At 53.1% G+C, this 25515-nt stretch overlaps 11 protein-coding genes across 11 annotated transcripts; 4 read left to right on the forward strand and 7 right to left on the reverse strand.

Moving 5' to 3' along the window:
• Positions 1-586: 586 nt before the first annotated feature.
• On the forward strand, positions 587-1062 carry Z517_02375 (uncharacterized protein; the record flags this gene model as incomplete). Its single annotated transcript, XM_013431485.1, has 5 exons — positions 587-649; positions 704-785; positions 839-916; positions 972-988; positions 1042-1062. 5 exons carry the CDS (start codon positions 587-589, stop codon positions 1060-1062), a joined length of 261 nt encoding a protein of 86 aa, XP_013286939.1.
• A 729-nt stretch (positions 1063-1791) lies between these two features.
• Z517_02376 (uncharacterized protein) lies at positions 1792-2864 on the forward strand (the record flags this gene model as incomplete). The annotated part of the gene is made up of 5 exons (XM_013431486.1): positions 1792-1857; positions 1914-1989; positions 2062-2387; positions 2514-2612; positions 2694-2864. The coding sequence occupies 5 exons, from the start codon at positions 1792-1794 to the stop codon at positions 2862-2864; spliced, it is 738 nt and encodes a 245-aa protein (XP_013286940.1).
• Positions 2865-3164: 300 nt separating this feature from the next.
• Positions 3165-4511, forward strand: Z517_02377 (uncharacterized protein; the record flags this gene model as incomplete). Its single annotated transcript, XM_013431487.1, has 2 exons — positions 3165-3417; positions 3526-4511. The coding sequence occupies 2 exons, from the start codon at positions 3165-3167 to the stop codon at positions 4509-4511; spliced, it is 1239 nt and encodes a 412-aa protein (XP_013286941.1).
• A 630-nt stretch (positions 4512-5141) lies between these two features.
• Z517_02378 (uncharacterized protein) lies at positions 5142-5690 on the reverse strand (the record flags this gene model as incomplete). The annotated part of the gene is made up of 1 exon (XM_013431488.1): positions 5142-5690. The coding sequence occupies one exon, from the start codon at positions 5688-5690 to the stop codon at positions 5142-5144; it is 549 nt and encodes a 182-aa protein (XP_013286942.1).
• Positions 5691-7160: 1470 nt separating this feature from the next.
• On the reverse strand, positions 7161-8712 carry Z517_02379 (uncharacterized protein; the record flags this gene model as incomplete). Its single annotated transcript, XM_013431489.1, has 3 exons — positions 7161-7646; positions 7699-8317; positions 8405-8712. The coding sequence occupies 3 exons, from the start codon at positions 8710-8712 to the stop codon at positions 7161-7163; spliced, it is 1413 nt and encodes a 470-aa protein (XP_013286943.1).
• A 1887-nt stretch (positions 8713-10599) lies between these two features.
• On the reverse strand, positions 10600-13204 carry Z517_02380 (uncharacterized protein; the record flags this gene model as incomplete). The annotated part of the gene is made up of 6 exons (XM_013431490.1): positions 10600-11125; positions 11263-11445; positions 11550-12199; positions 12258-12338; positions 12399-12733; positions 12772-13204. 6 exons carry the CDS (start codon positions 13202-13204, stop codon positions 10600-10602), a joined length of 2208 nt encoding a protein of 735 aa, XP_013286944.1.
• Positions 13205-13902: 698 nt separating this feature from the next.
• On the forward strand, positions 13903-14688 carry Z517_02381 (uncharacterized protein; the record flags this gene model as incomplete). The annotated part of the gene is made up of 1 exon (XM_013431491.1): positions 13903-14688. One exon carries the CDS (start codon positions 13903-13905, stop codon positions 14686-14688), a length of 786 nt encoding a protein of 261 aa, XP_013286945.1.
• Positions 14689-16314: 1626 nt separating this feature from the next.
• On the reverse strand, positions 16315-17462 carry Z517_02382 (uncharacterized protein; the record flags this gene model as incomplete). Its single annotated transcript, XM_013431492.1, has 2 exons — positions 16315-17039; positions 17090-17462. The coding sequence occupies 2 exons, from the start codon at positions 17460-17462 to the stop codon at positions 16315-16317; spliced, it is 1098 nt and encodes a 365-aa protein (XP_013286946.1).
• Positions 17463-18903: 1441 nt separating this feature from the next.
• Positions 18904-20100, reverse strand: Z517_02383 (uncharacterized protein; the record flags this gene model as incomplete). The annotated part of the gene is made up of 1 exon (XM_013431493.1): positions 18904-20100. One exon carries the CDS (start codon positions 20098-20100, stop codon positions 18904-18906), a length of 1197 nt encoding a protein of 398 aa, XP_013286947.1.
• A 682-nt stretch (positions 20101-20782) lies between these two features.
• Positions 20783-22399, reverse strand: Z517_02384 (uncharacterized protein; the record flags this gene model as incomplete). Its single annotated transcript, XM_013431494.1, has 1 exon — positions 20783-22399. One exon carries the CDS (start codon positions 22397-22399, stop codon positions 20783-20785), a length of 1617 nt encoding a protein of 538 aa, XP_013286948.1.
• A 1970-nt stretch (positions 22400-24369) lies between these two features.
• Positions 24370-25268, reverse strand: Z517_02385 (uncharacterized protein; the record flags this gene model as incomplete). Its single annotated transcript, XM_013431495.1, has 4 exons — positions 24370-24794; positions 24862-25062; positions 25147-25205; positions 25264-25268. 4 exons carry the CDS (start codon positions 25266-25268, stop codon positions 24370-24372), a joined length of 690 nt encoding a protein of 229 aa, XP_013286949.1.
• Between the last annotated feature and the right edge of the window lie 247 nt (positions 25269-25515).

A 25515-nucleotide genomic window follows, 5' to 3' on the forward strand; every position in this document is an offset into this window, starting at 1 on the left:
CTGTCCTTTATTGTCGCAGGTGTCGCTATCGGGTCTTTCTTCGTTCATGCAACGGAAACTGTCATGCGACGCAGCATTTTTGATGTCCCGATTAGACTCGACACTGGGGCGCAAGCAGTTGTTCTGTGAATGGAGGGGCTGGTGGTCGTTCAATCTTTGTTCGACGCGTGAGGATGGGCGCAACAGCGTAAGGGACTTTAAACAGGGAACCTGATCGGGTTTCAAGATAGCTGTTACACGTCAAATGGACACTTTCAACAGTGTTACCATAACTTGAGGCTCGTATTGGACTCTGGAGAGTTGTGCTGTGGTGGCCGACCACATTCAATCCTCGTCGACAACGACTCTAAAGCAGCGTGAACAATGTCCACTTTAGGTAAGGCGCAGCTGAACGTCCGACTCGACCTGCGCCGTGAATGAGCTTTCCGCAACAATTGTCACTACACCAGAATAGAAATACAAAGTCGCTTGCATCTGGAACAGCTTCCATATACGACCTCTTGTGACGGCGATACCTGCATCTACTTTGCTCGCCCTTGGCGACTGTCCCTCTATCGTCCCGCAGTCAATGAGATAGCTCTTCGCCATGGGCGTACCTTTCGAAGCTCTTCTGCCCTATGCCATCATGGTCGGCATGTTTGGGGTTACAGTAATGCCATTCCACCCGTGAACAGAGGATTCTTCGAGCTGACCGCCTCATTAGGGTGCTGGTCTCGCCTCAATTCGGTACTATGCAAACGACTTCAAGCAGCCGAGGAGACAATTAGATGTGTGGGACAGGCAAAGTGGGTGCAAAAAAGAATACAAAGCTCAGCATGCATATCGCTCACTATCACAGTGATGGAAAGAGACCACCGGTTGACCGGGAAAATAAGAGGACAGTCAGATGCTGTGGTGGCCCCGGCCGGCTTTGAAGGTTCGCCATCTTTCCGCTCCGGTCACACTGTGTGAATGCTAACGACTATGTGCAGTAAACAGCAGATGGAAGGTTCGTCGAGCAATGGTTGGGAGACGGCACGATATCACTGACTTCTGCTCTAGGCCGAGCCTCGCATTACTTAGGTCTCCGAGACCATCGTTCATATTGGGTTCCCCTAGATACAGGCATTGTACATATTACGCTCACCGATCAATTCGGATATGCATGACGAAAGTCAAGGTGTTTGCAAGTAGCTGCTTGCTTCCAGCGCCATATGTCAAAAAATGTGAAGCAAATCAGACAGCGACAAATGCACAAAAAATGACCATCTTGCACAAGGCCCTCATTGCTCTCACAATCCTTTTTCGCCGTGGCAAGCTATTGACCTTTTTGTACCTCGTCCGCTGATTTCCTGTATGGCGTTGGCAGATCTCGGGCATGATGAAGCCTGCACCTCCTGCTTTCCCGAGTTCTGGACCACAAAGATGCTCACTGGAGCAATGCATAGAAACACCCCTCTTCAGATGTCTTTGCGTGTTGTCCAGTCCTGAAATGTATTTCTGCAGCTCCGGGTCATGTATGAGCCCGAGCCATGGGTCGACAGTGCTGAAATCCCAGAGCCATTTGGACTGATTGCAGAATATCTGGCTGAATGTAGCCCTCGAGCAGAGAGAAGCAGATATCCTGAACTCCGAATTCGGAGCGGGCAGACACCGACATGTGCCATTCCGTCAAATAAAACACTACAGCCCTCTCTCCAACTCTCCCCCTCTCAATGTATTGGTAGTGCTGGAGCGTACTCGACGATTCATATCGAGAATCACAATTACTCTCTTCCCCCACCAAAGGTAGTCCTTATCGAACCCGATATCATGACCACCGAAAAGCCCGATCTCCAAGAAAAGCTTCGCCAGCTCGGCGAATACTCGCCCTGCGATGTAAGTACACTTGTATAGTCCATGACCTTTTTACGGTCAGCCTGACAGGAGACAAGGTATCAGATGCGCTTCTGAAGCTGCAGAAGGTCAAGCCAGGAGAGGTCGCGAGGGCAGGCTATCTCGCCGACATTGGTGTGCTACCATTTTTTTCCCTCAACCTCGACAGGGTCCCGGGGAACCTCCATAGTTGACGAGAACACGCAGTGCCTTTTGCCCTACCGCAGTCGAGCAGAGATGCCACGGATCCTCCCCCGTCAAAGGTGATTGGGCTGGCATGTACCTTGAAGCTGGTGCCGAAGAACTCAACACCAGAGTCGGCGCCGCCAGTGGAAAACTCCATCCCCAAGGGGAGTCACTGGGTCGACCTGACGGAACCTGGGACCGTCGTCGTTATTGATCAGCCGCCAGACCAGAAGTGTGCCGCCGTGGGGGGCATCATGGCACAGAGAATGAAGATTAGAGGCGTTGCCGGGTGTGTCGTCGGTGGTCGCGTCAGAGATTTAGCAGAGCTGAGAGAGTCTCAATTGCCGGTGGGTTAAAAAACCAACAACATCAATCATGTTTGACGAACGAACGAACAAACGGCCCTTGCTCTCTGCCCGGTGTCTCACAAGTTCTTTTCTTTCCCCTGATCCTCTCCCAAACTGACCAAATAGATATTCGCCCTGGGCAAGTCGACGGTCGGAACGAACGCCGAAGCAACAGCATACGCTCGCAACGTCCGAGTTTCGATAGCCGGCGTCGATGTCTGCCCGGTATGTAAAATGGACGGGACACCGCTCCCTCGATTGTCCACCATGGTCCCTCGATATGTCTCCTGACCTCTCTGGTTCTAGGGCGACATCATCTTCTGCGATCCACTGGAAGGGGCGGTGGTCATCCCTCGGGACCTGCTCGATGATACCCTGTCGCTGATGCCCAAGCTCGTCGCCGCGGACGACAAGGTCAAAGACGCCGTACAAGGGGGCATGACCGTGGCAGAAGCGTTCAGGACTTTCAGAGTCTGAGAGCAAACATTAGACCGGGGGGCTAGCTAGCTGTTCACCGCTGCCGTCGCCCGTGACAGAGAACAATGGAATGACAAAGTCACTCGCATTCACACAATTCCTTTTCTACCGCGCCCCAAGGCAAGTTTATTCACCGCGACAATAGATATTTATTTACATTACATATATATATTTATTTCGTTCTTGGCAGGGCGCCACGCTCCGCTGCGCTCTTCTCTTTCTCCTCCAGCGCATTCAACTACCCAAGATCACTTCTGCTTCATTTTACGGAGCTAGCTGAGCTATCGCTGACAACACTACATGGCACGACAACGACAGCATAACGCTGCTCACGATCCCAGTAGTATACCTTTTGTCTGTCTGGAGAGCACACGGATCACCACCGCACTCGAAGACGCTCCCAAAATGTACCGCTTGAACGGTTCCGCCCCTCAAAACATGTCTACCTATGTCCCTGCATCGACTGGAGAAGATGGCCATGGTCTCAAACAAAACGATCAAGCCCGGGTGTTGGCCCTGCAAGCAATGCGGATGTCGATGCTGGTGGCGCTTGGTAAGTGCTTTCACATTTTCCTCTCTCTCTCTCTCTCTCGCTTTCACACGAGGGAGCCACATCACCACGAATTCAAACAAGATTCTCTGTCTCTAATACCTGAACTAGAGGCGGAGGCTCTTCCGAGTCCTACACGTTCGACTTCCATGGCCGAGGTCGATTTGACCGCGGGGGTGTGGCAACCCACAGTTCGCGCACACCACCCTACCGACTCCTCACCCGAACCTGCCGCCTTTCGGTTCTGGAGAGAGATCCGAGCGAGGCCAGAGACACTGGAACTCTTCTTGGGACACGTATTCGCGCTCAAACCGACGCCCGGCGATGTCGTCCGGCCTTTCTACCGGCAAGGGAAATTGGCCGGGTACATCAGGACGGGGTCCGCGGACATGGTCGAGCAGGACAACGTCAACCTACGCGCCATGCGGGTGAGCAGGGAATTCCGCGACGTCGGCAGCCGCCTGGTCTACGGGCGATACACGTTCTGCTTCGACGACGCCCAAAACTGCCGGTGGTGGACCAAGCACATCGGCCGCCAAAACTTTGCCAACCTGCGCGCGGTCAGTGTCCGCATGGGATCAGGATGGACCGTGCCCTGCGACGACATCTGCAGCGTGGACCTTTGCTTCGAAGAACAGTGGCAACGCTTCTTCACGTGGATGAGGTATCGCCACCGGATGGATGCGCTGGTCCTTGACTTTTCGCCGTGGAGACCGGTCCCGACGTATGGAGAGTTGAGCGACGAGCGGAGAGCAGAGGTCGCCGAGTGGCGAGACTCGTTGCTCGCCACGCTGTCCGAACTCCGTGGTTTCACGGTCGTCAAGATTGTCGACCGCTATGAAGTCGCCATCCCCGCCGCAGACAAGGACGAGTGGTGCGCGACGATGACAGAGGCCCGCGAACCACCACCACCTCCTCCCCCGGTCGACGCACCGTCCATGCCACTCGGACAGATTCTGAAGCATCTCCGGGAGATGAGGAGACAGCAAGAGTACCGCGAACGGCTGGACCGGCGCGAACAGAAGCAAAAACGAAAAGAAAAGAAGCAGCAGAAGAGGTTCCTGAGGCAGAGCCAGGCCGACGAGTACAGCAGCTAACGACGAGGCCGCGGCAAATAGTCGGTCTAGTTCTCTCCAGGAAAAGGTTCGGAATGTATAGCTAGATATCTGTCGGCATTGTGGAGGCTGGCGAGCGCGAACGCCTCTGTCTTGGATCCGCCGGGCCCAGCCTGAGAGCAAGGTGGAAATCAGCATTGAATTCTCTGCTCAGGATGGAGAGGTTGTTCAAGTAATGCAGGCTCAGACTTGGATATCTGCCCGGAGAGAGGATAAAGCAGGATTATCTGCACAAACGAGGAGGAAACGTGCACAACAAGCATCGGTTACGCGCATTATGTAGCTGTCGTGCATAGGTCCCCTTCTGATAGCTGGGAAAGGATCTCGGGGAGTTCACACAAGCAATCACCACGCATGAGTAAGACAGATAGACCATCGACAGGAGCAGCAAGCTCTAGACCATGTGGCCTGGGCAGACGCCAGATGCCGGTCAGTGATGAATATTAAGTTCCCAGGTGTATACACCTCTACACATCGCCATTTCGCTGGAGGCAATGTCCCAAAGCAGCCTTGTGCTGTTGGCTACAACATATTTGGCCGAAAATACAGTTCCATGAAAAGTCCGTTCCCAATCCTCTAAAATCCCCACTGGTCAAGGGATTCACCCTTTCTTTAGTCCTCGGTCTTGAAGGCGGTGACCCGGCTCTTGATCACTTCCTCGTCCTCCTCGATGTCCAGCTCCCGCAACTCGCCGGTTCCGACGTTGTAGATTAGAGCATGGACTTGGAGGCCACGTTCATCCATCGCGTCCAGGACGATCGGGTTCGCCAGGAGCACTTTGACCCCGGCCCGAACGTTCAACTCGACCATCTTCAAGCCCCGCTGTGTCTCGTCCAAGCTGTTCAAGAGAGACAGGTTCTCTTGGCGAATTGCTCGGAGTGGCATCAGCCAGGTGTCAATCAGGCCAAGTTTCTTGTTGCCTAGGGCCGCCGCGATACCTCCACAAGAGGTGTGGCCGCAGATGATGATGTGCTTAACCTTCAGGTATTGGACGGCATATTGAATGACCGAGAGGGAGTTGATGTCTGTGTTGACCAGGATGTTGGCGATATTGCGGTGGCAAAATATTTCCCCGGGCTTCAGGCCCAGGATGGTGGTCTCTGGGCAGCGCGAGTCGGCACATCCGATCCAGAGAATCTGAGGTGATTGGCCCTTGGCCATGGACTCGAAAAGCTCAGGATCGGTTTCGGCCAGAGAGCGGCGCCATAAGCTGTTGTTGTTGAAGGCCTTGGTGTAGGCATCACTATTCGTGTCTGCTGTTGCGGCGCATTGTCGTCAGTAACGGTTCCTCGGCGTTCAAAATGTGAACAGGGGTGACGTATGGACAGCACAGGACACGTGACGTCGGGATTCCAAGGAGGAAAAAGTGTTGAGGGACGGGAGCCGATTGAATGCAGTGCCCATCCACACTGCAAGTTGCAGCTCCTTCTCAGAAACACGCAGATGATGAGCTGGTGTTACGAGTGTATCGCGGGTTCAAACTGCACAGTCATGTCTTTTTTTGGGGGGGAAAACCGTTGGTATGCTCATCACCATGGACCGAGTGGAACCAAAAGCTGGAGGTTACCCACCTAGAGGCATTGTGCTTGGATCTTCCCTGTCCTCGTCTTCTTCGTCTTCTTTCAGGTCGGCTGGGTGTCTGTGGAAGTGGTGAGAACAGTAGGATCGGACAGAAGTAGAAGAAGAAGGTGGCCGGCAAGATACGGAGGGTAGAAGGGGGATTAAAAATGAAGACGGTGTAGGTGGTGGTGTAGGCAGTTGTGAAGAGGACGGGGCCGGAGATGGTGGGAACGCAGTAGTAGACGAGAAACCGGTGACGGATCTACGCTGCAGGTGGAAATCTCGGAAGTTCTTTTTTGGTCTTGGTCGTGTTCGTGGCTGGAGCTGGCTCCGCGCCTGAAGGAGTCGCGGTTGCTGATTGGAAACGAGATTTGAAGAGATGGTGAGACGTCGCAGCAGAGACGATGCAGGCCGGCATTCTATCACCATGGCGAGGAGGGAAGATTGGGGAGCAGGGTGGCCAGGTCAAGAAACCAAGGACTGAGTAACCATGGGAATTTTTCCAGAGAAGATGGGGGAATTTTCTCCCTGAGATCTTCGGTTTCCATTGTGGTGGATAACGAGTTGAGGAAACGGAGATTGATTGGTGGCTGATAGCAAAGATAGATGAGATTTATGACGGTGATGAGATTTTGAGCCAGTCAAGCCAGTGCCTTGTTGGCGTGGGGAGCCCGGAATGAGGTCCGTGGCTGCCTAAGTCATAGTGCCATCTTGTACTTAGGGGTAAACGGGGAGGATTTATTGGGGGGCCTACGCTGATGCAGGCCACAAATGGCGGACATCGGGGGTTGTTGAACTTGTTGAGCTGCCTAACAACGGGCTCTAAGTTGGATGGGGACCAAGGGGGGGCCACCGGGGGCATAACTATAACCAAACTACTGGCTGGGCAGTCCGCATGGGTGCGGGCCACGATAACCACCACGGGCTTGACCGGGCCAAGAACAAAACCTCTCCCCCCTGTCGAGTCGTAGCCTTCCTGTACTTGTACTTTTCATTCGAATCCTCGTGTGGACTCGGTGCCTCCTACATACGGAACACCTACCCGGTACACAGCTCATCAAGACGGAAGCCCTAGACCTTCCCAGCATCATCTTCGAGCCCGTTGTTATCCACTAGTCCCCACCATTTGTCCCAGAGGCCCTTGGTCACCAGTGTCTGCTCGTCCATCGTCGTTGTCTCCTGCAGATATTCGCAGACCGCGTTCTCTGCATCCCCTTCCGCGTCGAAATACATGATACCAGGGACACTCACCGGACTGAATGCCAGTTGCCAGGTTCGATATGTCGGTGGCAGCAGTTTGTTGGGCTGAATGATGTTTTTATCCGAACATACAACTTCCGGTCGAGACGCCTTGTTCCGTTTCCTCGCGTCTTCTCCTGCGGCCATGTTGAAGGTACCGTTTACAAAAGAAACCTGCTGCTTGGTCCAGACTCGTGGCATGCGCTTTTTCTCATATAGCTCGATGGCCGTGGGAAGGTCAATGTTGCCGCGAATCACTTCCGAGACGACTGTGCCTAGAAACACCCCGTCTTCCATGGCGGTAGCCGCTCCCTGAGCCTGGAAATACTCGATTAGCATCTCTAGAGACAACCGATGGGCGAGCACCTACCATGTGATTCTGCATCCCGTGAGCCGCATCGCCGAGGAGGACCACGTTCTTGTGCTCGTTCGACCACGACTTCATTGGGGGCAGCACCAACAAGGGCCAGATCTGAGTGCTCTTGAGGAGCCCGAGAATCTTGCGTGCAAACGGACTCCAGTCCTTGTACAGGTTGCGGAATTCCTGAATATCCATCTCCTCGGCCTTGGTGACGACGCGGTCCATCTGAAACATGGCCACCACGTTCAGTTCCCGGCCCGCCGAAAGGGGATATAGGAGGATATAACCCTGAGGCCCGATCCAGGCGTCAGCCGTGTTCCTCAGCCACATTCTCGCTTCGGGCACCTCGGCGAACACTTCCTCATAAGAGAGCACGCCACGGAATGCCGCAACGGTCGAGGCAGCTTTTGGCACGGTTTCTGGAAACAAGGTCTGGCGTATGGTCGATCTGAGGCCATCGGATCCGACAAGCAGATCAAAGGTATGCTCAACCCCGTGAACTGTCGTGACTTTGACGCCCTCCTTGGAGTGTTGGAGGGATTGGACGCGGGAGCCGACGATCAGATCGACTCCGTTGCGTCGAGCACACTCGGTAAGTCCTGCGTGAAGGTGATCTCTACGCACCACCCTACATTTGAGACTGTCAGTACATGGCACCCACGATAGAGACGGCCATCTGCAGCACGGTTAAGAGCAGGGGGTGGGACACACGGACCAATGCGGAAAGCCGGTGAGCTTGCGTCCTTCTTTCGGATCGAAGCGACCCAGCAGCTCGTCGTCCAAACCCCAAGTATTGATCTCATCCACGGCGACCAGGTCGTCGCCAATGATCTTGTCCACGTCCCACCGGATCAGGATCCGGGACACATTGGAGAACATCTGGATGCCAGCTCCGATTTCACCCAACTCCTTGGCCGCCTCGAGGAGTGTGACCTTTGCTCCTGCTCGGGCACACGCGATAGCTGCGGTCAGTCCTCCCATACCGCCTCCACAGACCCCGATGCGTAGTTTTGTTGGTGCCATCTTGTGTATCCGCTAGCCAAGGGGGGGTTTTTGTGGTGCGGCACGGTTTCCAAAACAAAAGACAATGAAAAGACCTTGAGAATATGAATATGCCCGTAAAGAAGGTCCTATTCTTTCTTCGCTTTGGCACCCGTGAAAGAAGACAAATATGTCGACCAAACACGAAAACGGGGGCACTTTTATACCCAGTATCCTTTGTCTCTGTGTGTGCGTAGAGACCTAATCCGAAGGGCAAGGTGGACCTGATGGATGTATGTAGCCGGAGTATAACAGCGCACGGCACACCAGGCTCTTTATATTGTACTCGGAACAAATGAGAAAAATGCTTTTTGGAAACCTCTTGCGCAGGAGCGAGAGTCGGCTGTTATATAGACGTGTAGATGCAGATATAGATATATATATCTACGCGATTCCTTGACTGCGAAGCCGCGGCTGCAACGTTGTGGAGGTTATGGTGGTTACGATGATGCGTGAACGTGGTGGTATGAGAGAGAACACACCAAAGCACCACCCAAGCAAACCACGAACAAATAACATGTCCCTTGTCATTCGAGGCTTCTCGGCTCACGGATCTTGTTTACAGACACAGAGACAGACAGGCCGACCGACCGATCGACCGAGAACCTATGGCATCTTTTGCCCCCCTCCCCCCCCAGAAAATCTTGTCGTTGTCAGCAGCGGTGACAAGTATTCCACTAGCTATCCCTTACATATAACCGCGGCTCAAAAAAAAAACATACTGGGGGTTTGAGGGGCAACAACTGGGGGTAAAAGGTCTCCCCGAGGGGGGGGATGGAAGAGGCCGGGGTTTTCGGATTTTATACACGGCCCCCTTAATTGGACGGCCCAGACGGGGCCACGATTGAGATTGATTGACTGATTGAGGGTGTGTAGTGGCTTATCCTGCTTATTGTTGTTGTAATCCTATGGACTTGTACATGCGTACCCGAGGCCCAAGGACACTCAAAAGAGAGAGAGTTTTTCTTCTTCTCGGGTCTACAAGTAGAGACGTGGCGTGGCGTGGCGTGGCGTGTGGTGTAGTACGAGGTACAGTAGATGATTATTACCACAACCCTCGTAGTCTTACGCAGACTTGAAATTTTCGGACGTGTGGATTATCGGGTATGTACGAGGTACACAACACGCATACATACTTTATACATGTATGTAGGCACGGAGGGATGCAGCAAGCCCCAGCGGTAGGATGGACAAGAAGGGGGTTGTATGTGGCAGTCTTTCCTGATTGTCATTGCTACATGTATCTACGTATCCACATATCTCAAGGTACGCGATACAGGATACGAGATACGAGAGATATGTCTGAAAATGTTCAAGAACCTCTTGTTACAACGAGGGGACACACACACACACACACACACACGTACACACACGCACGCCCGCAGACATGAAATTAGCCCGGCCCTGCCCTGCCTTTGCACGCCCTCAGCCGGGTTTGGCATGGACCGAGCTTATGGACCAGATGACGATCCTACCTAGGAGACAGATACCTAGGGTACCCTTCTGTATGTGTACTACGTGTTTGTACTCGGTACAGTTGTCGCGGTTGCGTCGGTCGAAACATCATACGCGCGATATACTCGGTATATATAAGCGATCTACATAAGCGACCGTCATAAAAGTGCGAGTCTCGCGTGCCGTGTCTGCCGATATTGGGGCCGCTGTCGTCATGCATCACTGATTGCAATCAGCATCGCGCTTAGAGTGGGAAATAGACAAGTTGTGTGTGTATGTGTGTTTTGCATAAATGGTATCGTCCTGTCGAGACCAACAGAGCCACGTACTACGCCAGCACAAGGTCACTGGCCATCAAGAACACAACATCACTTATTCTCTCTCTCCTACTCTCTCCGTCGCTTGTCTATTCTCTCAAACAAGCTCTTCGAACCCTCTCATGATCCCCTCTGCGCCGAACAAAATGTCAAAATCAGCGGCCATGCTAGCCGGGAAACATTCGGCCCAGGTGCTCAGATGGTCTTCCTGTCCCGAGGAGAAGGATTCGACGGCGTTAAACGGGCTGGTAGTGCCGGGGCCACCGCGACCATCAATGCCTGCATCGTATATCCTTGGAACATTTTCAATATCGTCAGTGGTGGTAGCACTAGCAACGGCCAAATTCGGAAAAGCATTCGAGTAGGATCCTGCTGGCAGAGTAGACGATGCCGTGGTCGATGCCGACGCCGAATCCAACAGCGGTCTCTGGGAGGGTGCCACCTTTTCAAATGCCGCCGTGTAGTATGCAAAGATGAATCTGGCGGCTAAATACTTTTCCTGTAACTGCTGGACCACCAGCATGGCGAGGTCCAGGTTCTGGCTCGCTAGGTGCCATTTCATACCCGTCGATAGGCATTTCGCCACGAAGAGAATCGCAATAATTGAGATGAGCATTGTCACACTGTGAGAGTGGTGGCAAAGTCAGCCCTGGTTCCTTGTTCCCCGGATACCAAACATAATATGAGACAGTCAACCTCGTCAACCGACTGACAATCAGATCGACTAACGTGTGGAGGGGAAGTGCGTGGTGTGGCCTACCTTTCAGGTGGTAAAAACCGGACGAGCTCCAGCTCGCTGAGTTTTCGGAAGCCGTCTGTGGCCGCAAACGCCGACAACTGACACCCTTCCCACGCGATGCGTGCGCAAATGTCGCTTCCAGGCCGGGTCGGGAGTAAGTCATCTTGAAAGACGAAGGGCTTGTACATGGTGACCACCGTGACGCTAAATACGGTAAGAACGGAAAAAATCAATAAGCGTTCCGTGATGCCAGATCAAAGACGAAGGAAAACCTCCAAGGAAAAGAAAGAGCGGAGACACAAACTCACTGATGGAGAATCTGAATGTAGTATTTATGCAACGTCATGGCGATGGGTTCGTTCATAGTGGTAAGCGGTATGTCAACTCGACACCTTGAATCAAGGGCTGCTTGCCAACGAGCGAGTTTGTCCTCAAGATACTCGATCACGCTCCAAGACATCGGCTCTTTCCGTGGCCTGTAGACGGAGGCAAGCACCTCGCCCAAGATCTGGCTCAATTTGACAATCTCCAGAAATATGGGCGCGTAGTTGTTGCATTTGGCCACGATGGCGGCGCTTTCCTCGTCCAGATTCAAGTTGGCGTTGGATGACGACGTCGACGAGTCTTTCGCGGTGTGCACCAAGTCTTCGAGTGTAAGCTCCTTCACGTCGCAGTCCTCGGCGTTGATGCGGAACGCCCGTCCCATGCCTAGCGCAATGCATCTGTCCCGATAGAAGCAACACCACCAGATCCTTCGCCACAGGCTGCGTTGAGACGGGGGCACGTCTGAGAAGCCTGGGTCACGGTGGAGACCGACGCTCTGGCTCAGACTGATTGCGACTCCCACCCAGTGCCAGCTATCGGTGCGGTCGTGGGCTTGCCCCAACCAATAGCCAAGCAACAGGACCGACTGGATCAGACATATCTTGTCTGTTTCGTAGTCGAAGTCGTAGAGTGCCTGGGGAAAGGAGATCAGCTCCATTGCTTTCCAGCGTCCGAGTTGATTGTCAAGTCACCTTGGCTCTTTCGTAGAATCTTCTTTTCATGTGCATCAGCGATGGCCAGCCCGACCTTTTTAGCCCATCTGTCGAGATAAACTAGAAGACTTTATATCAGGACCTGTAGGCGGATGTGCACTGGGTGGGCTAAATGCTTACGTTGCTTGCAGCAAGGAACATGCTCTGAAGTAAGAGCGGACTGATGCTCTGGATGCCGCCAGCCTCGTACCGACGACGAAAGTCGTAAGGGTCGATGATCGGCAGAATTGGGTAGACATAATCAAAGAACAGCCCAAGGAGTTCGTTTCTCAAATCATCCGACTCTGTTGAGAAAGCCCCCTTGGCCTGTAGGCACGCGTATTCTTCGGGCGACAATTGACGCCTCTTCGGTTGGGGAACTAGGTAATGGGCTTTGGAGGCGATGCTCTTGTCCCTGGCGACATGGAATATAAACCGAAGCGATTGAAGCTCGCCTGACACGTTTTGCTTAGCTGCTTTCACCCACATGGAACATACCACTGTGCAAACCTACCGACATACAGCGGTACCTTGGCTCCGTTCGTCTCGACTGCATCGACAATATTCCGATACGCTTCCACATTGGCCTGGGATTCATACTCATCGCGCGATGGCGGCTGTGATGGTGGAGTGATTGAGGGGTTCGAGTCTGCAAAATCAGTGGTGGCCGGGGGTTGGGTTTGAGCATCCGCAGTTGGTCCAGACGAAGACAACGAAGGAGGCGTGGCAGTATGGAGGTGTGAATTCTTGTTCAGCCTTCGCCGTTTATGTTTACCTCTCGCTGAGACGTGCAGAGCACACTGTGTCTGGTCTTGCTGGCAGTTGGAACAGGGTTGGCCAACGAGGACCACATTGCAGCGGACTTTTCTGGCATGACACGCCGTGCACGCGATGGGAGCGCGTCGCTTCTTGACAGGCCAGCCATCGGATGCAGCTGCAGTAGACATCGGGAAATAGTGACTCTGGGGAAGCTGTGAGTTGGCAACATGGAGTGGCCTTGATGCGGAGAAAGGCGACAAAATACCGGGGAGACATTCTCGGTTATATGGTCGCTTGGATGGCTTTCAACCTTCAGCATTGAGCCGAGGGTATAGCAAGGCCATGGATTGGCGCCCACACCTTGGCCCGGATGATGCGGAGTTCGCCCGTCAAAGAGTGATGGTATGTGGGTAGCATTGGTGAGAGACAAGGGAAGATGAGAGTGAGGCAGTTTTGGGAGAGTGTCATCAGCACGAGACTGCCAAGCGAAGCACGCACCCGTAAGCGCCCTGCGCCGCTGTGCGGCCTGCAGCACGTCTCCCAGCCTCAGCCTCAGCCTCAGCCTCTATTTGGCGTGTCCGCATAGGGGCCCGACATCGGCACTTGACACTGTCACCTTTAAACCTCACCGCCCCCCGCCCAACAACTGTTTACTCCTTTATTGACAACGACGAAGCCTGATGACGTGAGCGCTTGGGAGCGACACTGAGAGCGACACCGAATACCGAGTATGAGCACCATCCGCAGGTCCCTCTGGTCGCAGGCAACAACCACAGTGCACCGACACGTCCGAAGCGGACATCCTCCCCAACAACCCTTCCTCAACGAGAGCCTTGGGCTTGCTCATCCTTCAAATCGCCGCTGTTTCCGTTCGTCAGAGGTTGCCATGGGGAGTAAAGACTGGAGCGCAGCTCAGTATCTGAAGTTTGAAGCCGAACGGACCCGTCCAGCAAGGGACCTCCTTGCCCAGGTGCCCCTGACGGCCCCGAAACGGGTGGTCGACCTGGGTTGCGGGCCTGGTAATTCGACAGAGGTGCTCTGGAAGCAGTTCCCACATGCTCACGTCGTGGGTCTCGATTCGTCTCCTGACATGATCGAAAAGGCGCGAAAGAGGCTGCCTGAACTCGACTTTACCCTAGGTGACTTGAGCTCGTTTGACCATGCGGAACCCGCCGATCTACTTTACTCCAACGCCGTGTATCAATGGCTGCCCAATGAAAGACGCATTCCAATATTCATCGACTTGATCAAAACGCTGAAGCCGGGCGGCGTGTTCGCTTTTCAAGTACCCGACAACTTTTCAGAGCCCTCCCATGTTGCCATGCGCGAACTTGCCGATGAGGGTCCGTGGTCTGAAACTCTCAGACGACTACATCCAGCTCGCCATCCATTTCAGTCTCCTCAAGAGCTCTACAATCATCTGAAGCCCCTGTGTTCAGATATCAACATCTGGCACACCCATTACTATCACATCCTGCAAGACCATAAGGCCATCGTGGAGTGGGTGAAAGGAACAGGTCTGAGACCATACGTCGATCCTCTGTCCGCTCCGGAGAAAGCAGCATTCCTCGACGCATATTTGAAACGAATTGAGGAAGCATATCCGCCCCTTGTTGATGGAAAAATCTGCTTTCGCTATCCGCGCCTGTTCCTGGTGGCGATCCGGGCTTGATTTCTGTGCCTTCCATGTCACCTTTTGCGCCAGTCTGGCAACCCTGTTCAGCATCTGGTCGGTGAGTTTGGTGACGCGTAGTGACTGATTTTCCGTTGGGTACAGCTTGATCCGCAGCCAAATACACCTTCTAGGAGCAGATGGAGTGACAATTCAATTCACACTACCTCCGATCTATGGTTCTCTGATTTTTCACACTCCCGGGATGGTGACGAGGCGACGTGATATGTTCCTGGGCACCAATACCTGCGAGCGGAGCATGCTCAACCCGATATTATATGGCGGTCGCAGTCACAAGTCTATTTGTTGTTGTGTGCGTTCCCCCGCTACATGGAAAAAGTCCGAAAGACTCTCCGAAGTCCTTCGAGGGGCAGCTTCCTAACTCGAATGAATACAATGTATAAGAATGTCGAATACCGTTCTCCTCGACACGTTGGCGGACACGTTTTGTCATCTTCAGGAACGACGATTCGACTCAGCAGGAGACGGTTGCGAACTTGAGATAGCATTCTGGTCTGAACGAAACAGCAGTACTTTAGGCAGACACACCCTGCTCGGCAGCATTCTGTAGGCCACTGAGCGCAACTGGAGGGCGCCCTTGCACGCAAGCACTTTTATCTTCCACTTGTCTCTTTTGGTCGCGTGTTTGGTGCTGCAGAATGTTGCCACAACTCTATGGATGCATGCTACTGCGTGTGGTCCATACTGTCTCAATCTCGTGGACAGACGAAGGACACAAGTGCGATCGGTGTGTGTTGAGGGGTTCATACCGAGTACTGTAGCTGGCCAGGAGGCATGAACCATGGAAAACCTGACGGGACCTGTTTACCATACGGGGGCGAAGTCGACTCCGAATGTAAATGTCCTTCCCCCCCCTTCTTCCTTGTGTCCCTCTCCCTTTACAGAAGTCGTCTCCAATCTTGAACCACTTTGTTGCCCGTACTTCTGCTGCGGCGAGAAACGGGAGGCCTCGCTGTTGTGTCTGTTGACTGTTGACACAATGAACAGAATGACAGGCCGGTGGAATTCTGCCCGAGTGCGCATCCAACATATGCCGTCAAGTATGACTTGTGGACTTCACGTATCGAGGCAATGGTTCGCCCGGATCGTGTTCCACTTGTGGGGGGGGGAGGGAAGGGCGGTAGTTCTTTAGAAAATAGTTGTCATACTCATCATATACATGATCCTTGCCAATCATGTGAAATACAGATTCTTGCTCGTCATTCGTAATACACGATCTTTGCCTCCCAATAAATGATCTTTGCCTCCCAATAAATGATCTTTGCCCACCCAAACCCTGCAGTGTAGAGACCGGCGACTCATCCAACACAAGGCAGTTCGAGCGTGCGAGCCAACTTGTTTCCAGATGCGCACATGTCTCTTTTCCCATTCGTACAAAGCGTGCTTCCTGACCAAATTCTCAAGCCTGCCACCAGGACCGATGCCACACAGTAAGATCACTGACGATTGGAGATCTGTATGCGATCCGTCTCCCCGTATTTCCTTGCCTGTGGTGTCGATGTATGGTGTTGTGTGGGGACAGCCTTGTAGGCTAGGAGCCTCCCCCATCCAGCGTCGTTTGTGAGAACCATTGCATCCACGTTTCGTGCCACAGTCCAGTCTCGTTCACAAAGCCTCTCCAGAGTCTGGGTCTTGATCCGTGGTGCCCGTGGTACCTGGATGTGTTTTTGCCGCCCTCCGTTCGGCCATTTCGCAGAGCTCATGGAGCAATCCCTCGGAGCAAGTATTGTTTCGATAGATACCTTTGTCTTTAAGGGCTTCTTCGCGGGGCTCCGGGTCATTCTCAATGCCGATCTCTGTGTCATCTTGTCTGTACCAAAAGAGCATTCTGCAAATCGCGCAACGCTCGCAGCGCGTGATCCCTGTCCCCTTCTGGATGGTGAATGTAATGGCAAGTTCATTCTCGTGACTGAAATGTTGAGGCCTATTTGTTGGTTCTGCATCAGATCTTGCTGGAGTGGATTCGAGTTTCCAAGTGTTGATGGCTTGCGTGCCGTGACGATCGTCGTCACGTAGGTTTTCGTCGAGCCAGAGTCCAGCCTTCGTGACGTGTTGTGGAACATTGCTTTGCAGATTTTCAAAGCGCTTCTTCCTGGACTTCTTGGCCCATTTCCCGAGGTATGTTGGGTGATGTTCGCCATTGGTCGCAATGATATGTAGACAGATATTCGGTTGCGATGATGTCTGAATATGTGACCCTATGCATATTGAGACATGATTCGGAATGCCATAAACTCCAGCGCAGTTTCGTTGAAGGTTGTCTTCGTGTTGTTTTTCATCCGTGATTATTGTGTGAATTTTCAATTTCTGTAGCTCGTTCAAATACTCCACTAAGCACGCGTCAGTATTGGTCTCCCCACCCCAAAGCTTGCGCAATTACCTGGTGTTGTAGGCTGCTTCTTTCTCGCGAGGAGCCGCACCAAAAGACAAAGGCAGTCATCGGCGGGTAGTTCTGGGACGCACTGCTTCTCTTCCTCTGTCAAAGGCTTCAATTGAATCATGTCTTGAAGTGTCTTGGCGGCGGTTTTGTTACCCGGGTTCGAGGATGCCCATTGTAAGATCTCGGTGACTACGACGACGAGCTGAACGAACTCTTGCGGCCTGTTGCTTCCCCCTGGCTCCAGCAGAAAAGCATCTTCGATGATGGCTTGGTAGGTTCTGAAAAATCCGTCATCGAGTTCTTGCGAAGGTTTGTGGTTGCCGATAGAGTTCCTTGTGCACGGAGGGTTGAATGGTTCGATCGTCGGTACCATTTCTTTTCTCTATGAGAGGAGAAGTAGTTGTCAAATAACCGCGGTACGTTATCGAAGGCAGGCTTTTCTGGATGAATTGAGGTTGCGACTGAGCATTTGCCTGAATCTTGAAGGCCACGATCACTGGTGCTTTGAAGTGTAAACGATCGCGAAGCAACATATGTCCTTTCAGGACCAACAGAAAATAGGATACCCATTCTGCCCGTCAATTTGGAGCAAACCATACTGCTCGGAACAAAGATGATAGCAATCTCAAGGAGGCGCGCTGTTGCACGTATGTGCTGGAAGAGGTACCGCAAAGGCTTGATCATTGACCGAGACAAAGATTGATCGCTGCATTGCAGACAGCAAACAGAGACAGAGAGCCCGAATCTGGTCCCAAATAGACTGGTTACAATGAGATGCATTGGAGTTTCCGGCCAAAGCCAACACCATGGACAAACTCCTGGTGATACGGGATGTTGCCGATGAGTAGATGTTTGCTCCATGGCGAAAAGTGTAAAACTTCCACATCAGCAAGCCGGGACGCGAGTGTGGCTGTGTGAGAGCCATCCAGCAGGTTTGTTGTGTTGTTTAACAAAGACAAAGATTGCTTTGTTCGCGAAAAGGAGATGGAGGCTGTGGGAGCAAACAAGCATCACAAAGATGCCAAGATGCTCACGAGGCTGAAGTGAAAGGGATGCCAAGACAATTTTGCGGTATGGCCCAAAGGCTCTGGAGGTAGCCCCAGGAGGTAAAAGCGGCAACAGTGCCCGTGTCCCAGTCATCAGTAAATATACTTGCGCCGCTTTTAACGGGGCTGCCGCCGCCACCGCCGGTTATGATGTTGTCACACTTGGCCCGTCCACGACTCTTGTTGCCTCAAAAGTAACATGCTAGCTCTGATACATGGCACCTTGAGCGCAAGCTGTCGATAGGCATGCGTTCTACTTCCCTTCGCAGGGCAAGAGTGAGAACGTCTCCACGAGCACTTCAGGCCACACCCGACTGCTTTTCGCGAATCTTTCGAATGCTACCATATCAACGCTTTCAAAATGCACTTCATACCTAGTACTACAAAAGATAAGAGGTGGAGGAGGAGTGCTGAACGCGGGATCAAAAGCAAGTGAAGAAGCGAGTCCAGCGAACACTGAAAATGGACTAGGCTGTCCATGCTACGGGGCAAGACGTCTACATCCATGAATAGCCGGCGCACCTGCGAGTGGAAAATGACACTTTCTCTTGCATTGGTCTCTGATCCGGTTGAATCCTGACACGTCTAATTGCTGATTGTAAAAGCATTCAACTCGGAGGAGCGGTAAGCTCGACACCTCTCGTGAGACCGACCCAGGTCAAGCCCAACCCCTACTTGACATACCCGAACTCCCTTCGACCGACCCCGTCACGGCCCTCGAGGACGTGATTGATTTGATCAAACCCTTTTCCGCTGGGAAAATTCGGGCTATGTTGACCGGGGCAGTTCATCTATCATAGGTTTGTCCTTGGCGTTGAACTCGCCGCCTTTGAGTGGAAGAACGGGTCTGAATCGAGGTATGGCCTTTTGGAATCGGTTCTTCTCGTCCCAGAGATATTGTTTCAAAGTAGCTGCATCCAACTCAGCATGGTCCCATTCACTAACCGAAGAGAACATCTTGATAAGATCGGTGTCGTTCTCAGCCAGGCGATGGAAGAAGTCTTTAGCGCCTGCTTCTGCCGAGTAATGTGGCGTGCTTGGTGGATACTTTCGCTCGCTCTCTGGAATGTCATATTCCTTTACCTTTTTCCTGTCCGGCCTGGAACCCGAAAATTTCGAGAACCTGAAAGCACGAAGCTCTCGGACAAGCCATACCGGTCTCTCTGGTCGTTCTAGGTCGACAACAACAGCGAACCAGGATGGCGTGAGGCTCTCCTTTGGCGCTGGATCTGACGCTGGCGCATCGTAACGCCAATAATGGCCTGTAATGCAGAGATGGCCGAGAGCACTCACGATCCTCGGCATTTCCTGACGGCTGGGGTGTTGGCTCAAATCATCCAGCCCATGATAGTCGATGAAGTAAAGAAACGATTTCGAAGTTTTCTTGCTCGGAGCGTCAAACCAGGGATAATAGCGAATGCCCAAGAGGCTGATCATAGCGCAGTCAATGTCAAACTCTGGATTGTCGGCGTGGCTGCTGGTGCGATAGGTGGATCGCAGCGTCGACTTATCCGCAGAAGGGCTGGAAAAGCTGGCAGTCCAGAAATGGCAAGGTCCTTCTCCCACATCAAGTGGGCCGTGGCTTTGCGCCGCAGCCCAGGCCTCTTGAGTGGAAGAAGCCGTGTTGTTGCCTTCGTTCCAATAGAGGAAGCTATTAGGTGCCAGGTCGGCCAAACACCATACTTTGTGTGGAAAGAGGCGAACCAAGTCATTGTTCTGGTCGTGCTTGAAGGCCTCAATCGGCACCAAACTCATTGGCCATAACTTGGGATTGTTTCCACCCCATAGGAAGCAGGCTTGGTTTATTCTTCGGTTAACTTTATCGTACTCGACGCTATCCTGGTTGATCCATGCGTCCCTATACTTTTCGAAATCGGAAAACTGAAACTCCAGCAAGGCCTTTTTCATGTCCCGTGCGGCGCTCGGTGGCGCAAATTCACGTCTCATCGGCGGCTTTCTATTCATGGTGTCTGAAACGGCTGTCCTGAACCCTCTTGGAGGAAGGATTTGTTTAGAGAACGAGACGGTATGCTGGTAGCCTCTGCGAGAGTGAGAAACGTTTACGAAAGGCAGAGAAAACCAAGTCAACAAAACCAGGACCAAGATGTCGCTATATATGCTAGGACGGGCTCGAGCCAACAACCGACGCGTCTTTGTTTACCAGATTGTCATGCAGTCGGTGCGCGAAGCCCCAAAACTTGAGTGATGGAATGCTGAATTCCAATCTCTGTGCCTAGCAATCATCAAGTCATGACTCTGAAAGGGTTGACGCATTCCGCACCAAGGCCGAGAAGGCAAGGAGACGCGTGATGCAAACCTGGTTGTGAACTGGACTGTTTCTCTTTCAGCTATTCAGACCCATATGAAAAAGTCGAGGAATTTGGGCCCAGATTCCTACCACTCTTCGGTTGATGGGGAGTTTCTTTCATTGGTCCCGTGCAAATTTGCTTTTCAGTGGAAAATGGTAACAACGTTCCCATTTTTGTGACGAATCTACAAAAAAAAAACAAAACAAAACAGGGGTCTTGGAATCCCCGTGTTACGCCTTGGTCACTTCCTGGCACTAGACAACCACCGGACCTGATGGAATGGAACGCAATATCGCAGCCTCGTGGTTCACGAGACCCGTCCCTGTTGTTGTTGTTGGTTACACAGGCACGCAGCTGTAGCTGGTAGCAACGGCCGGATCGCCGCCCGTATACTTGGATGTCAAGGGATACAGGCACAGATGATGCTCGGCCGTTGTGCCGTTTGCCCGTGGCGACGAAGCCGACAGCGTCTCAGGCGCCACGCCTTGCTCGACCCAGGTGACCAGCGCGGCCAGCGGATCCGTGGGCACAGCGCCCAGGCCGCCACCACAGTGGTTGACACCGGGGGCCAGAAAGAGGCGCCAGAACTCGTCGACAGCGGCGTTGCTACTGCCAAAGAGCGCGGTGACCCGCTCACGGTAGTCGATGGTGTTGTTGGTCATGATCAGCGGGTCCGCCAGGCCGTGCCACGTAATCATCTTGCCGCCCAGGTCACGGAAGGGCGCGAGGTCCGGGTTCCTCGTCCCGATGGCCCATTCGTACTCGTCGTTGGACTGGATGTAGAAATCAAGGAACTGACTGTAGTCGACCGTCGAGTAGTCGAACGTGGGATCTCGCTTGAGGAAATAGGCGGCCCAAGTGGAGGAGAAGAAGTCGGGAACCCCGACCGACGTCCCGTTGGAGAGCGTCGTGGTGTTGGCCAACGTCGACAATGGGGCGCCCTTGTGGAGACCGTACCAGAGCCGTGCCCCCGATGGGGTCGTTGGACCGGCCCAGATCCTGCTGACGATATCGGCCACCTGAGAAGTCACAGTCACCTCCTCGCCGCCGCCGTAGCTCGAACAGTCGAGTTGGGATCCCACCAGCTGGGCAGGTTCAAACGGACAAGTGGCCGGATTCCCAATGATGCCGTCAACTAGCCCGTCAAGTCCGTCACATTCTGCAATGCTAGCATTGGTGAATGCGTCTAGCTCGCACAGGGACGGGAACAGACCCGCATCGTGGTAGACAACCTGAGGCCACCCGCCGGCCACGAGCAGCGTGGGCCAATTGATTGCGGGTGCGGCGGCCAAAACACCGTTGTAGTCGCCGGGGTATCTCTGGGCCTCTATCATTCCTTGACGGCCGCCCGTGGAACATCCATTCCAGTAAGAGTGATGCGGCGGCGCGCCGTAGAAGCTGGTGGTCACGGCTTTGCCAACGACGGTCATGTCGTGCAGAGACCGCGAGGCAAAGTCCACCACCAATGGCCAGTTGGTCGTACCGTCGGCGTTCAATGCCCAAACAGGTTCGACGTCGGTGATGGGGTGCCCTCCATCGGTGATGCCGGCGGCATAGCCCGACGAGGCTGCGGGCGCCAGTGAAGCCTGGCCGTTGTCGGTGTCATATCCACCGCCGCCGACGCCTTGAAAGCGCCCATTCCATCCCGCCAGGGGGAGGAAGACCTCGACTGTCACCAGGTCGTTCGCTCCCGGGTGCGATAGCGTGACAACGACGTCACAGATGGCCAGGCCGCTGATGCCCGGGGATCTAGCAGTGGCCGGCACCGAGTAGCTCATATTCCGCACACCTGTGACGGAAACCACTGTGGCCCCAGGAACATCCGGCTTTGGAATGGCCTCACAGGCCATGACGGGCGCTCCAGCCGTCGGGGCGGCGTGTCCAGGCGCGACGGTGATGCTGACATTGACAGCAACACTCAAGGTGGCCGCTAGACCTCGTCCCCAGAGACGCATTTTGGAGGCAAGTCTGTACTCGGCTGGAGAGGGGAGGGGAAGAAATAAAAACTGTGGCCGGATGACGAAAGACTGGACAAACTCCACAAACTCGGGGAATATCTACCCTTTTTAAATAGTCAACATGAGCCCCATCCCGACGATTCTCTACTTCTCGTTAGTCGGTGCCGCAGACAGAGACAGAGAGGGGGATGGAAGAAAAGGGTCTACCGATCACGATTTCACCACACCGAAAGATGAGCATAGAGATTGCTACACTGCCTACCTACTAGGCCCAACATAGTCGGGAGGCGGTATATCGCTTCACGTGTCAAAAAAGGATTGTTAGCTTTGGGGGAGCTGATGGAAGGAGGTGTTTTGATCTGGGGAGGACGGACCTCGGTACTGCGGCAAGCACGGCATCGTTTGTTCTTCTTTGATACCTTTGAGATACTACCTACCTAGGTACTTATCGCAACGCCCCCCGTATTCAGCATATCCTGGGGTACGGTTAGCCTGCTGCCCGTGGACAAGGGCCCTCCACATAGATCGACATGAGACTATACCGTTTATGGTTACTACCTTCCTCTTGCGGTCTAGCGGTCTAGCGGCTTGAATATCTCCACGCCCCGCTGTTTTTCTTGATCCTATGTACGTACCTGCGGCGCGGGGAAGAAACTTATCGACCATGTCACAATCAGAGGGGATTGATGTCATCCCCACTGGACGTCGTTGCAACCACTTACTTATTGGTCCAGGAAGGATCGATCTCATTGTTGCTGTCGTCGAGCCGAGCCACCCTCGGCCAGAGACTTGACGCTTCTGCAGTGCATGTAGTATACTCCAACTACTCGGTACTTGTTGTTTCCTCGTCCCAAGCATGACCGTTCTTGTGAGCGGGCAAAACCCGGCGTTAGAGTCTTTCTGACATGGCACCCACAGCATCTGTCGTCGGTAACCTTCGGCTAGCTGCCTTAGCTTAAAAGACGCTCAGTACTACTATTGTGAGTACTTCGATACGCCTCGCCTCGTATTCGTGCTATACCCCGCAGTCAGAGCCGGGGCACGACGCTCAAGGCGGACAAAAGATCCTACCCGTGGACTTTTCCAGGCTTTCACAAATGAGCCGTCAGCCCTGTAGTTACTAGGCTGCTATACCGCCTCACCCCGTGTGGGATTTGCCGAGATGGCGAATCGCCGGTGTTTGTAGTGTTTGGCAGATTCGCGAGCCGCTTTGTGTACCCAAGACGATTGGTGTCTCAAGGAAAGACTCATGTGGACTTCAGAGGGAACCGGAGAGGGTTTACGACGACTCGGGAGTCCGGAAGGCGTCATGACACATTCGAGTTCTCCCTCTGAACAAATTCATGTTCCTTTTTCTGTCCCGGATCTTGCACCCTTTTCTGGAGTTTCTTGGTGTTGTTGCAATCCAAATCCAAGTCAAGATCTAACGTCGTCCCAGACGAGGATGGCCTTGACATGTCATCAGACTGTTGCCCTAACCCTATCGGGTAGGTTAGCCGAAGAATTTCCAACGTGGTATATAATAAATCCGTAGGTCTGAGATCCCTTTTTCCTTGATCCTTCAACAGGATCTATCCATCTGAACAACTAACGGAGAACTCTATCATTGAGCTGAGGACAGTGATCAGTCAAAGTTATGGAATCTATCTGATCAGGACCCTCTATGCTGTTTTGTTGTTACTGTGCGATGGCCGTGACCCCCAACACCATGCCCACCGCCGTACGAGTTGATGCCTCTGGCTAAGAGCCTCGCCCCAGTTCAATAGTTAGAGAGAACTCGATCCGACCCAACCCGACCTTCTACCTACAAAGTCTAGGCGGAGACTTTGGTTCGTGATACATTACTCGCAATAATGACTGAAGGAGGGTAGTTAAAAGCCCACAATCCGTCGCAATATTTATCCTGATTTCAATATTGAGAATCAGAATAAGGATAGCCTGAGTGGCTGGGGGTAGTTCAATCTTCTTCAATCAAGATCTCCCGTGACCCCCCAAACGTCAGCAAATGGATCCCATTTGTCATCCAAATGTCTCTCATATTCCATAACATTTGCGACCGACTCGGCTGTCCCTGCACCATACAACATCTGGATGAATGCAAACGTGACATCAATGCCCGCAGAGACCCCCGACGAACTCCACACTGGTGGGACTCCGGGGGTGTCGTCAACAACCCATCGGGCCTTTCGTACCCATTCGACCTTTGGCCCGAGCGGCGTCACCAAGGACCAAGTACATTTGTTAGTTGTCGCTCGCCGATTGTCCAGGAGGCTCATGCCCGCGAGAATAGCAGACCCTGTGCAGACAGTAATCACGTACTTCAAATTGAAGAATACGGATTGAATGTATGATTCGACAGGAGCCATTGATACTTTACTGCGAGTCCCAAAACCTGGGAGAATTTGTCAGTTTCATCGTCGACGACGCAAAGTAGATGCTCTTTCATCTCGCATACGGACCTCCAGGAATGATTAGCACTTCCACTTCGGGTGCATTTGTAAAGGTGTGGGTCGGCAAAATCTCCTGTCCGAATGAAGACGACACAAAGGTATTTGGTTCTGGATTGGTTGATACTGGCGTCAAGGACTCGGCTATTACAGCAAGCTCCATGCTGTGGTCTCGAGACAGGACGTTCAAGGTACTGAGGGGCCCGAAGACGTCTGGTGCGGCTCGAGGATCAGATGGCAATCCACAGCATCACATTCCTCCTTGGGATCCCAACACATCAATATCTCTCAACCTACCAAGCGCCTGGAATCCAGGAAAAACAACGACGCCATATTTCGTCGGTGGAAGGGCAGTACTGCATGGCAGTTTGAGCAGTGAAGAAAGACATGAGAAGAGACGAGGAGAGAACATACTTCATGCTGATGAAAATGTCACGACGTCCGCAAACGACGGACCCAAGAGATATACCGACGTTGACTCGTTTGTGGGTGCTTTTCTGGAATCTCTCGGTGTAACCGAGTAGGTGTGGGACACCTCGACCGGCCAGGGGAGCTCCTCTTGAAGAGAACTTTGCGTGGGTGGAAACCTCGGGTGTATGGATTGTATGTAGATGCCCCGTCGGGCCGTGCAGAAATGCGGTTTGTGCGGAGTTTAGCGGTTGACTG

Source organism: Fonsecaea pedrosoi (genome assembly GCF_000835455.1).
Source record: "Fonsecaea pedrosoi CBS 271.37 unplaced genomic scaffold supercont1.2, whole genome shotgun sequence".
Classification (NCBI taxonomy): domain Eukaryota; kingdom Fungi; phylum Ascomycota; class Eurotiomycetes; order Chaetothyriales; family Herpotrichiellaceae; genus Fonsecaea; species Fonsecaea pedrosoi.